General features: G+C 37.4%; 1 protein-coding gene across 1 annotated transcript in view; it reads right to left on the reverse strand.

Annotated features, from left to right (window-relative positions):
• Nucleotides 1–2,692: 2,692 nt before the first annotated feature.
• The window catches only part of OSBPL3 (oxysterol binding protein like 3), an 87,689-nt gene continuing 77,519 nt past the window's right edge, over nucleotides 2,693–12,862 (reverse strand). The window contains 6 exon segments of the mRNA XM_042474699.1: nucleotides 2,693–4,341; nucleotides 5,309–5,431; nucleotides 6,522–6,648; nucleotides 9,506–9,650; nucleotides 10,545–10,689; nucleotides 12,035–12,113. Of these exon segments, the coding sequence (XP_042330633.1) occupies nucleotides 4,245–4,341; nucleotides 5,309–5,431; nucleotides 6,522–6,648; nucleotides 9,506–9,650; nucleotides 10,545–10,689; nucleotides 12,035–12,113 (716 nt within the window). The 3' untranslated portion in view covers nucleotides 2,693–4,244.

Here is a 12,862-nt window from a genome sequence, read left to right on the forward strand (position 1 = left end):
GCTCTATCACCTCTCCAAACTACAAATCCCAGGATACTGAGGCCATAGCAGTTAAAGAAGTACCAAAGTGCTACAGTTATGTAGTATGAAAAAGACCACTATGATCATTGCATTTTGTACTCAGTTCCCCCATACTGTGTATAAAAAGTCAGCAAATAATAATAACAAATAATAATAACAATGTTAATTTCTGTTAAGTTGGCTTTGAGTTATGGTAACAGACCTCCAAGACACCCTGTTGTTAACATCCCTGCTAAGGTCTTATGATCACAAATGATAATGTAAAGATATCTATACATGGAATTTTGTCCAGACAGATCTTTAAAAAACAAACAAAAATCATTTCCAACCAACTAATAGATCAGCTTCTTTTTAGAATTGTGGAGATTAGATGTCTATCCTAGCATTTAATTCAATAATGCATGTGTTATATGATAAGCTCCTTGCTCATGGAAAGTACTCTTGTTAAAACCTATATTAAATGTTAAAACTTGTGTTTGGAATGCATATTGTATAAAGCAGTGAAAGAAGCCAAGCAGCTATATTAGTAGTGTCTGAAGGTACAAGGCAAAGTTAGTCTTGCCTTTAAACATGAAAATGATTTATGCCAGAGAATGCACTTTGTTTAGCAGAATCAACATTAAAAATAGAGAAATTAATCTAAAAAGAAAAACAATGATAATTGCTTTCAACTGTTTAGAAGGGCTAGTCCCGAAGAAAAATACAAGAAATACCCATTCGTGCAATTCAACAATGACAAACATGATTCTGTACGCAAAGGGTTCTTGTAGCACCTTTGAGACTAACTGACAGAAAGAAAGAAGTTAGTAGCATAAGCTTTCCTCAGAGGCATCTGAGGAATCAGACTTAAATCTATGAAAGCTTATGGTACCAACTTCTTTCTTTCTCTCGGGGCTAGTGTACAGGTTTAAAATATTCATTCCACTCAAAGAGAATGTGATCCAGCCATATACGATTTGCAGGAGTTCAAGCCTTTTTGCACCCCCTCCCCCAAAACTTGGTAAACTCCATGGGAAAAGGCTTCACCATTTTACTAGACTATCAGTTAAAATTTGCAGAAATGCATGTGTAGCTCTCTGTCTGCATCATATGCATGTGGATGGCTTGAGCATTTTTGGCAGAGGGAGGGTGTGACTGTGCAGGAAAGTGAATAGATGTGACCATGTGGAGGAAAGTGAATAGAATCAACTGTTAATGAAAATATGTGAAAATGCACACCAATTTGCATAGTACACTTATGTGCAGACTAGCCCTTAGTTTCAAAGATATTACAAGTTCCCTTTTGTCTACTGATCCAGACTAACATGACTATATCTTTGAATTCAAACATCATATTGTATATCATCAAAAAAGTATGGCTGATTAAAATATAGGATATTATTGAGATACTGAAAGTAACTTGGTAGATAAATACAAAGAAGAGGAGCAAAAAAGAAGGATTACATAAGAATTGCTCCACCAACAGAGAGGGAAGAGTCGAACCTTGAAAATTTAGTTGTCTCTGTGGATATCAAAATGGCCAGAGATATTTCTGCTAGTGCTGAGCAGAGATTTTTTTTTTTTGCAGCAGAGACAATCCATGAGTGGCTTTAGAGCAGCTGGATTCAAGACTGTTCTTTTCACCTAAAGGCCTCAGCCTTTGGCCATGGGTCCAAACTGTCCTCACAGTGGGAATACTAAACCACAAAGTGCCAGTTTACCATCATTGCTCACCCTGGCCAGTGCAAGATTCACTGTTACCCACTCCACTTACATTTGCTGGGTGCCATTTGATGGCAGGAATAAAGTGGTAAGATTCCCCCCACCTGAAAGTTTAAGGAGGCATATGGCTGTTGTCTTAAATAATAGGCATGATATCATTGGAATTTGTGATCTTATAAAAAAAAATAAACTGAGTTGTGTCAAAGAAAATCTTTCAAACTGAATGCTTAGAGTCTGGGTAGTACTGATATACAGTGGGCCCCTAGTATCCGCTGGAGTTTGTTTCCAGGACTCCCCATGGATACAAAAACTCCATGGATGATCAAGTCTTATGGATAATAAAATGGCAAAATCAAGGCTTGCTTTTTGGAATGTATATCTTAAAAATATTTTCAAGCCATGGTTGCTTGAATCTATGGATAAAGAGTCTGTGGATATGGACAGCCAACAGTAATATTAATTGGGCACAGTATTTACAAGGTCTTCACAGAAATTTCAGGGGCATAGGTTAACTAGAGATTTTGCAAAGTTGTTATTTATTTTTTTTGAATGCATTTCACTATTGCCTTGATGTGCATCCATTAACAGATTACGTATGATGCTTTTAAATGTAGCTAGCTGTTGTATTTTGTACAATGGTGCGTACATGCTATCTACAGTGTGAAACTCCTTCCCCATGCACTTTAACTGGAACCACAACTACCATGTGTCCAAACAACTCTTACTACTACAGCACACAGAGGGAATTTTGTCCCCTGCCTCCACAGTCTTCCCAATTCATCAGTGAGAACAACTTCAATTCATGAAGCTGAGATACCTGCATGGAGCTCCTTCCTCTGCTGAAGTATTTGGAATGGGTCGCATATGAAGGATCTCAATATTAATGCAGAAATTAATAGAATTTCTTCTGTATAGAGCGCTGGAATGGGATGCAAGATATGTACTATGTACTGAGAAGAAGACAACAAAGTAATGTTTTATCATTTTACAGGAAACAGCATTTTGCACTATAAAAACAGCAAATCCCCCTGCCTTGATGTCCCAATAGTAGATATGTAAGCTCAAGGAACAGCTCATAGGAAAAGTGTTCTAGATCCTATAGATCATATGCTTCCTGTTCTGATAAGTATATAATACAGTAAAAGTGTGATTTCACACATAAACAAAAGACTTCCACCCCAGTTTCAAAGTGCTGTTTGGTCTACTGTGCTTCAGATTCCTGCTTCAACATGCTGAATATGTTCATGAAGACATTAGAACATACAAAGGATACAGAAAAGAAATACAACCATTTTAGTGCAAGACAAATAATTTACCTGAACACAAAACAGTTAAAGGAAGATCATATATTCCATACATTTATCTAAGGCAGATGGTCAGCTTCTTTAAAAAATACAAGTCATTAAATATGCTGCTCAGAAGAGGTAGAAAATACTAAAATCCTTTTTCAGAAAACATCTGTCCCTTAAGTTAGCTTCTCTGAAAATAATTTTAAAAAGAGAGGGCCTTTCTATTGTCCAGCATAATCTTCTTTTTTTACAAACAAGCCAAGAGAATGAAACAAATAAGAGTTCATTTTCCTTTAGCTACAAAAAGAACCATATTTCTTTTCATTTGGTCATTGGTCTCCATCTTCTATGTTCAGGATACGTTAGTTACACTTAACTGAATGACAGAACCCAGAAAAACTTAGCTGCTTGCAACCAAGTCTCCATTCCATATTATTCCAAATAGGACTTAACTAATTTCAGTTGGATTGTGCCCTCAAAGTTTAGTCAACACAGAACATTATTCATACACACTATGATACAATTTTGGGACACAGCCTAAATTCAACATCCACTGTGCAAGTCCTGTTGAAATATGAAATGGTTTGACTTCCATTCATTTCAACAAGACATAAGAGAAGTTTCCAAATGGCTGTGCCCTTTTGTGTAAGGCAGTAGAACCATCAATGCTACTACCATGTAATACTATTAGGTTATCTAATGGAGTAAAAATATGGTTACTAAATTGCTGTTTAAAAAAAAAATCAAAAAGATTCCAGTATTAAGATGGAATCTTAGGCAAGAGACTAAATTAATAACTACACTCAATCCATCTTTGGTAATTTACTAACATATTCTGGGATCAGTGGATCCAATTAATTTCCACAGTGCAGCTAAAGGCTACCGTTTCTGCCTATCACACAACTTGGTAAGGCATTGAATCTGAGCTTGCATTATCCTTTGGGGAAAATCAAATAGTGTTAAAGCTTCTCTCTCCACTCCCCCCTCTAAGAAATAACATTCAACAATCACTTATTAAACAGCATATGTAAAGGAAATTAGCATTTTTGTACATTCAAACATATTGTGGTTACTATCAAAATAGCTACAGAAGAAATGTAATGAAGTAAATGTGCACGTCAAAAATCTAAATCAAGCAGGAGTCTAGAAGATCAAGGTGATATGCAGCATTTCCTTCCTTATACATCATACTCAGAAAACCACAGTTAAATGTCCTTCTCTTTTGTCTTTTCATCACCACAGAACAGGACTGTCCAGCTTGGAAAAGCCAGGATTTTTCCTAAGTTCCAAGTAGGTTCCATTGCTAACCCAGGAGTCATCGTCAGATTTCCTGTTAAACAGTGAACAAAACATTTTTGTTTTCTTGCTAAAAGGGCTTCTTTAGCTTTACTTCTGCTACCTGCTTTATTTTCTAGATTTCAACATTTGTGGAGTTGGAAGAACAATTACAGCAGAATTCATTTTCAACATATCCTTCAGGTCTTACTTAGCATATATTTCCTTTGGAAGAAGGCCAACAAACACTTCCATCTCTGCCAACATTTGTTGCATCAATTTGGGATTTTTTTTAATGGGGCACCTCACATGCTATGCTTTACACAAATAGAAATATCTACGAAGTGCCTTTCCTTCAGCAAACAGAAAATGGTGAAGAGAGAATTTCCAGATCTGAACTAATCACAAATCAGCTACAAAGCTGCTTAAGTTCATCAAGACCATGTGCCATGGTAATTCAGACTGTACATTAGCCCTATTTATTATTTATTTACTCATATGTCAAAGCATGGACGGGCTTGGGGACATGGGATCACATACTTCAATCTATCCATAACATCGCCTCCATGCAGGTCTCCATTTTCAACACTCATGAGTTGCACATGGTTCCTGATTGTTAGGAAGATTATAAGCTTACCTGGATTTGTAGAGCTAATGGAGACAGGAAAATTGGATATGGGGTTGGTGTACACAGCTCTGTCCCCCATTTATATTTTGCACCCATATACATTCTTTCAATGATAAATCCTGGAAACATTAATTCCTAGACCAGGAGCAGTGACTAACCAGACAGGTAGAAATGAAACCACAGGAAGAGGTTGATCATGGAGTTACCTAGAGCTACCATATGAATCAAATGTCAAGGCCACAAATGTGGAGGGCCGACTTGCTTCTAAAAATACACCTTTAAGCTTTTAGCAATGTTATATGGAAAATGACCTAAAGAACTAGATCTTGATTTGGGAGAGGGGGATATTTTCAGACAGACATTTCAGCATAACAATATGCATTTTATAAATTACCTAAAAAATCTAGGTTGATGTTCCATATTGTTTTCTTCTAGAACTTTCCGACGCTCTCGCTGTAACTGTTCAATCCTCTGTTTTTGTATTTCTGCTCCTTCAATATTACCTTCTTCTAGGAGCCTGCCAATCAATGACAGAAGAACAAAGTGTTATGGGCATATTTAGTTCTTGGTTATTCCTGTTTAGTACTCACAAGCCTTGCTGAAGCTATTTATTATTAGCTGCTACAACAGAGTTAAAGTTAAAGCACTGTTATTCCACTTTAACTGTCATGGTTCTTCCTATGTAATCCTGGAGTTTGTAATTTGGTAAGGCACTGGACTACTATGGCTGAGGCTTCTAAATGCCTCTTCCTAAACTACTGGTCCCAAGTTTCCACAGAACAGAACCATAACAGTTAAAGTGAAATAACAACATCACAATTCCATAGTGTAAACAGGCCCATTGATCGACACTGCCACAGACAGCAATGTGAGTTGGAATGGAAATTAGTAAGAAAACTCTGTTGGCAGAAGGATTTTAGAAGTGAATGCAAACTGGAGAAGGGGTGTTTTTTTTTTAAAAGGGCAGGTCAAGACATTTTTCAGTTTCTGTGTATGATTGTGAAAGCTGTACAGTGAAGAAAGCTGATAACTCATTTGAAATGTGCTGCTAGAGGAGAGTTCTACAGATGGACTGTGAAAAAGACAAATAAATGGGTCTGTGAACAAACTAAGCCTGACCACTCCCAAGAGCCCAAAATGGCAAAACTGAGGCAATCATACTTTGGTCATATCATGAGGCAGCATGACTGAGTAGAAAAAATAAAGATGCTTGTTAAAGTGAGAGGCCATAGGAAAAGAGGAAGACCATAATTCAAGTGGATAGACTCGATCAAGGAAGCCACAGCTCAGAGTCTGTGGGACCTGATTAGGGCTGTTGAAGTCAGGGTGGCCTGTCATCTCTCATTCATATGGTTGCCATAAGTCAAAGCAGACGTGATGACAATTAACAACAATAACAACAAAGATAATGATTTCTCTTTCAGGTTCCCAAATAAGAAATCAATGAAATTTTTATATTCTTATTTGATGAAGAGCACAATATATATATATATATATATATATATATATATATATATATATGTTTGTCATCTGCCCCCAAAGGATGGAAAATAATGAACTTTGACCTTCATGAATTCAGGTACTGTATGTATTTTTTAAAAAATTACCTTTGGTCTGGTCTAAACCGAGTATCGGTTGGTGGCAACAGTGGTCTAATAAGTGGATCTAATTCATTTAACTCTAAAGCAAACTGTGTGAAGCCATACCACTGTTCGTAATCCTTGGGCATTGGATCTGCAAATAAAATAAAATAAAATAAGTAAGTAAATAATTAAATTGATGTATTACAGTTCTACTCCAACAATTCCATAGCTTTGTTCATTTCTATAAGAATGCAGTTACATCCTGCATAGTTATTTTAAAAAAAAAGAATATACCAAAACAACCCAAAAGGTCTCTCTCTAGCTCTCTTTTTGTACTGAAGTATGTCCAGCACCACTGTTGTTATAATTTATACATCAGGCTAAGATTGTCCCATTGTCACAAACATTTAAACTAAGAACAATTTATTTTATGTTTCTTTTAATCACTTGGATGATTTTATCCTACACTCTTGTTTTCCTTTTGGGTTATTCTAGCATTATTTATTAAGTTTTAAACTCAGTTTATGTTTTGTACTGCGTACATTTCATTGAGGGTTTTGATGAGTAGCACTGCAGGGTTATTCAGTTTCTTAAATGATTAAGTAAAATCAGCAGAACTGTTCGGATATACACATCAGATATACAAAGGCACTAAAATGACAGTTTCAATGTATCTGTGCAAACAACATGTAGCTAGTTATCCTATGAAATTTATGGGATTGCCATGTTGACAGGTGACTGGAAGGCACATACACAGATACATATGCTAACATACATATGTTGCTTTCACTTTAATTCAGTTCTCAGATAAAAAAAGTTTCATTTCCAAAATGATGCCAAAGCGATGACCTGTTTGTCATCTTGAAGGCCGAGACAGAAGAGACAAGAATACTGTCTTAACAATAATTTGGTTGCTAAAGACATATGACATAGGAACCATTCATTTAAACCACGGGCGAGTAAGCAACTTCTGAGGCCCATTTTTGCTATTCTCCAGACCTTCATGAGCTGGATAGTCAGTTCTAATAAGGGGTGCTGAATCTCAAAGCCCAGTCCTAAGTGTCCAATTTTCATGGATCATATTCACGTGAGAGACTACCATGCTAATTCTTCAGTTTTGGTGGGCTCATCTCCAGGCAAGAGGAAAGGGCTACATACAAATCTTACTACAATTTTTAAGGTTTAATTTATGTGTTGCTGTAATCTGAAAATACTCTATAGGGTAGAAGTTCTCAACCTGTACTCCAAAGAGCCCTTAGGGCTCCGCATACACTTCCCAGGTGCTCCAAGGAAAATAAAAGAAATAAAAATGGAATGAAATTAAAGAATAAGAATATATAGTTCTCCCTCCGTTCTTGCAGTCATTGGACCCACATCTCTCGCTATGCACGAGGGAAGAACAGAGGGACAATGAATGGCGTGTGTGCCTGCAGCGCACCCCTGTGCACATGCACCTATACTCTAGCCAAAGGTTCTTGAATATATGCAAAACTCCATTTTCACGAGGGGGTCTGGAATGAATCCCTTGCGAAAAAGGAGGGGTAACTGTATTCTTATATATATATATACTCCTAAACACCATTAATTTGTAATACATAGGGTAGGCCTCTTAGGGGCTCTGCCATAGAAATAAGGCTCTGTGAGTCAAAAAGGTTGGGAACCCCTGCTCTAGAGGGTCTATTTACTTAGGGCCTGTACAGACAGACCAAAATAAAGCTGCTTCAGGTCACTTTGGAGGTATGCTGTTTAAAAGATGCATGCATTCTAAGAAGCCAGAAGCTATGCCAAAGCCACACTCCAGTCCTAAGGACTGGACCACAGCTTTGACACATTTAAACAGCATACCTCCAAGCAGCTTTATTTTGGCCTGTCTGTAGAGGCCCCAAGTTAGTCTTTTCCTTCCTTCCTAGTCATTGTGGCACAAGGGCTTACTAGCTTCACCTGCTTTGCCCCCTCCTTCTGGCTAAAAGCGACTTGGCTAGTCTAAAGGTTTCTTATCCTGTCTCCGTAAGTAATCTCCTCATTACACTTTGATCTGTGGACAGTCACTCAGTCACTAAGATTCCTGTCTTACCTTCCAAACAGAAAAAAATATGTTTCCTCTCTCTCTCCCTCTCTCTGGTCCAATCTACACTGTAGAAATAATCCAGTTGGACACCACTTTAACTGACCTGGCTCAATGCTAGGGGATCCTAGGAATTGTAGTTTATTATGGCATCAGAGCTGTCTGACAGAGAAGGCTAAATGTCTCACAAAACTACAGTTCCCAGAATTCCCTAGCATTGAGACAGGGCAATTAAAGAGGTATCAAAGCATTATTGCTGCAGTTTGGATTGGACCTCTGTGTGTGTGGGTGTGTGTGTTTTAATGACAAGCTGTAAGCAACTGTAGTTGATACTTAATGCATAACGTTTAATGACATTACTTAAAGCTATCCTGAGGCCTCAGGTTTTGGCCTGGAAACTCAGGACCTGGAATGATGCTGAACTGGCAATTCTAGGTATTTTATTTTTAAAATAGGGGTTAAAATTTTCCATTTGGGAGTGGAACATTAAAGGTAAAGGGATTAGAAGTTGTTCTGGTGAATGTATTGGGAACCTGCATGTACGAGTGGATCACAACTGACTCATGTTGAATTAAACCATGGTTTGTGAACCTACCTCCACATTAAGTCACATGTTGGGGAAAAAGTAGGGTATAAATGAAATAAATAAATACCTCAAACCATATCCTGCTTTATGGCAAATATTCGTCCCATGAAATAAATATTTGAAATAGCTAGACTTCATCTTGACCCACTGATACAGTCATTTATGGGAAATCATTATCAGATAGTCTGGTACCAACCCTCATCCACAACAGTTTGTACCATAAACCACTACAAAGGAATATGCAAATATTAAATATACCCAGATTTTTTTTTGGGGGGGTGTTAATAAAAGAGCACTGTTAGAGCATATGAGAGCATGATAGGTATACAAAAATAAAATGACTGATTGATCACTAACTTGCTCTCCAGATGCAGTTTGCCACAGATGGCGTTCCACAGTATATATTCTCATGCCATTTTCCAAAAAGGCGATGTACTATTTTCCCATTTTTGTCCACAACATTGCCTTCGATCTCATGAACATTGTGATTCCAGTATTTTGCCTAGAGGGGGGAAAAAACCAAACAATAAAATCAAAATTAATCTTAAAATACTGAGGTGGAGTGGGTGGGTGGGAAGACTGCTTCTTTTGATGCATTTAAAAATCACTATCCAATCTTACAACCTGAGGATTCTACCTAAAATACTGATTGACCCGGATAATCTCTAAGTAATCATGCCAGGTTTTCATGAAATACCTTAGAATAAAGGTAGGCAACATGTGGATTTTGACCCTCAGCCCAATTACAAAAGCCTCTGACAATCTGTCAGATCTGTGTCTTCTTTAGTTTTTTGTGGGTTTTTTGGGCTATGTAACTGTTCTGGAAGAGTTTATTCCTGATGTTTCACCTGTATAGTGGCATGGATGTATGTGGGGTGTGTATGTATATATGTATGTATGTGTACACACACACACACACACACACACACACACACACACACACACACACTGTGTGACCCTTGTTGGAGGGAAGTAAGGGTCACACAGTGTATGTACCCCACTCACCTCTACACCAGCATCCTCTGAAGATGTCAGCCACAGATGCAGGTAAAATGTCAGGAATAAACTCTTCCAGAACACAGCCATATAGCCTGAAAAACCCACAAAAACTATGAATGCTGGCAGTGAAAGTCTTTGACTTCACATTGTCTCTTCTTTGGCTAAACAAATGGGAAGAGAAAACAAAAGGAGTGCGACAGAGAGAAGGGAGGGAGGGAGGAAGAGGGAGTTGGCTCTAACACACTTTGGTTCTGGTCTATTCCTTCCCTGTTAACACATTGTGGCCCCTGATAGATTGTGAGTGAGTTGACTGCAGCCCTCAACAAGAACAACAACAAAAAAGCTAACCAGCCCTTACTCTCTAGAGCATCCAAGATAATTTGAATTTGAATATTACCTTGACAAAAGTAAGTTTGCAGTAGCAGCTGCTGTCATTCAGATTCTTGATCATGATCTCTCCATAGTGTTCTATCCAGCGCTGTCCACTTAAGATATTATGAATACAAGATGTCACTTTATTCCATTCATAGTGGTCCCTAAAACTGGAATAATGTAGAGAACTTTGTATGCATAATGGAATAAAATCTTACTTCATGAAGTAAAAGAATGGCCTCCAAAATGTTCAGCTGAGATATTAAGAACATCCCACTTTTACTCTCTTCAAAACAAGTAGAGAGCACAAAGAGATGAACAGCTTCTCTCAGAAAAGAGACTGGCATTTGTGATCAACAAAAAAGAGCTGAATGACTATACTTTAAATAATTCTGAAAATTCAGAAATATTGGCATTTCATAAACACTTCTCAAAGAAGATCAGATTAGTAATAAAGCACACATATTTTGCATGTACAAATCTTCAGGGTTCAATCCTAGTCACCTCCAGACAAAAGAATCTCAGAAGTACACTTTTGCCCCAGGACGCAGAGATGTACTCTGCAGGTTTTGTCAGTTCTTTTTTTAAATAGCTAAATAAAAACTCTTAACCTCTGAAAATCAAAATAGAATGAATGATTAAAATAACAACCTGTGTCATATGTCAACTGAACACTGAGATTCAGTGAAAATTTCAGTGGAAAAAAACCAACAGGTAATTTTTAGCCATCATAAAAGCAGTTCAGATTAACCCCTCTGAAACTGATCCCTAAACTAAGATATGATGTAAAAGTTGTTTAATCAAGGAATATCTAAAGGGGCAATTTCATGGAGAGAGAATTATGAGACTGCAACTCCTTTCAGCTCTTACTATTAAGTAACCTTGATGGGGCTGATAGCATTTGCAGTTCAACATATGGGGTGCCACATGTTCCCTTCCCCCTTAGATATATCTGAGGCAGCCCTAACCAACAGATATGGGCATTTCACTAGCCATTTCTTGCTTGCTAAGGCAGAAGAACACTACATAGTGATTATATCGATGCTTGGGCTTGTCGTGGATTTGACAGGTCCATTCAAGAAGAACCCAAGGCAATGACTTAGTGAACAAATTAGCTGTCCCGTGTACTTTTTATCAAGTGTTGGTCTAGGAAAGATTACCATCTACAGCTGTTGATCACTTTTAGGTTGTTAGCTCAAATCCAACTACTAGTCCCATCTGCCTGAGAACTAAGTATGTTAACATGAGGTGATGGAGTGAAGCTAGACTTGTATGTAGTGACAGACCAACTGACTATTAGCCCCACTGCGTTTTCAAAGTGGCCCTCCAGCTATTTTGTATATATGTTAAGCATTTAACTGTAACTGTTTATGACTTGTTATGACATGAAAAAGCAAACAAAATATGGGGCTTTTTTATGAGCAAAAGGCATTCTGAGAACATCTGAACTGTAGAATATAGTGTTGGTAGTCAAACCTGGTCCATTTTCTTCATGTGAACTAAATCAGAACTTACGCTGGCAATATTACATGTGTTGTACCAACTGGCACAATTTCCATGGATTTCCCCCAGAATTTGTTTTTCCATCTGATATCTGAAATTAGACAGACAAACATAATATCAACAAAAAACTAAGTAGATTCTTAACAGCAAACATAGCATCTTGCTATTCTGAGTTGAATTGTTAAAGTATTTGTAATTTTGGAAGCCTCAGTACTTTCATCAATAGTTATAGTATGTTGACAAAAATATCAAACACAATGGAATTATATGCTTATTTGTAGAGTTGCAGTCAGAAGTTCTGAGTTCTATATTTCATGAGTGTAACACTACAACTAGTAAAAATACAATGTTGCTAAACCTATGTATATCAGAACATGGTTTTGGAACCATGATAGAACTCAGCCTTGTGGTGACTATATGACCGAGGCTGCAATCCTGTACCCACTTGCATGAGAGTCTGCCTTTGCACAGACATGTATAGGAATTGCCACCCAAGAGGCTGAAAGCATGCATATCATGATTACTAAATCATGTCAATTCAAATAACCATAATGCACACAAACAAATATTTTCTCTAGTCTCTGAGAACATCTCACAAGTCTGTATTAAGGAATGCAATTTTTGAACTATTTATTGCAAGCAGTGGGAACAGCACTTCCAACTACAGAACTTATTAGACTAGTCTGAAACAAGACATAACAAATTGTAATCTACATTTGTGACAAACAGTTCCAGTGTTCATCAGTTCTTCCTGGTATAATAATGCATGGGGATCCTGTAACTAAGTCTTATAATGTTAAGATTTTTTTAAAACTCCACTCATCAGTCAGTGAGTCAATG

This window comes from Sceloporus undulatus, chromosome 6 (genome assembly GCF_019175285.1).
Source record: "Sceloporus undulatus isolate JIND9_A2432 ecotype Alabama chromosome 6, SceUnd_v1.1, whole genome shotgun sequence".
Classification (NCBI taxonomy): domain Eukaryota; kingdom Metazoa; phylum Chordata; class Lepidosauria; order Squamata; family Phrynosomatidae; genus Sceloporus; species Sceloporus undulatus.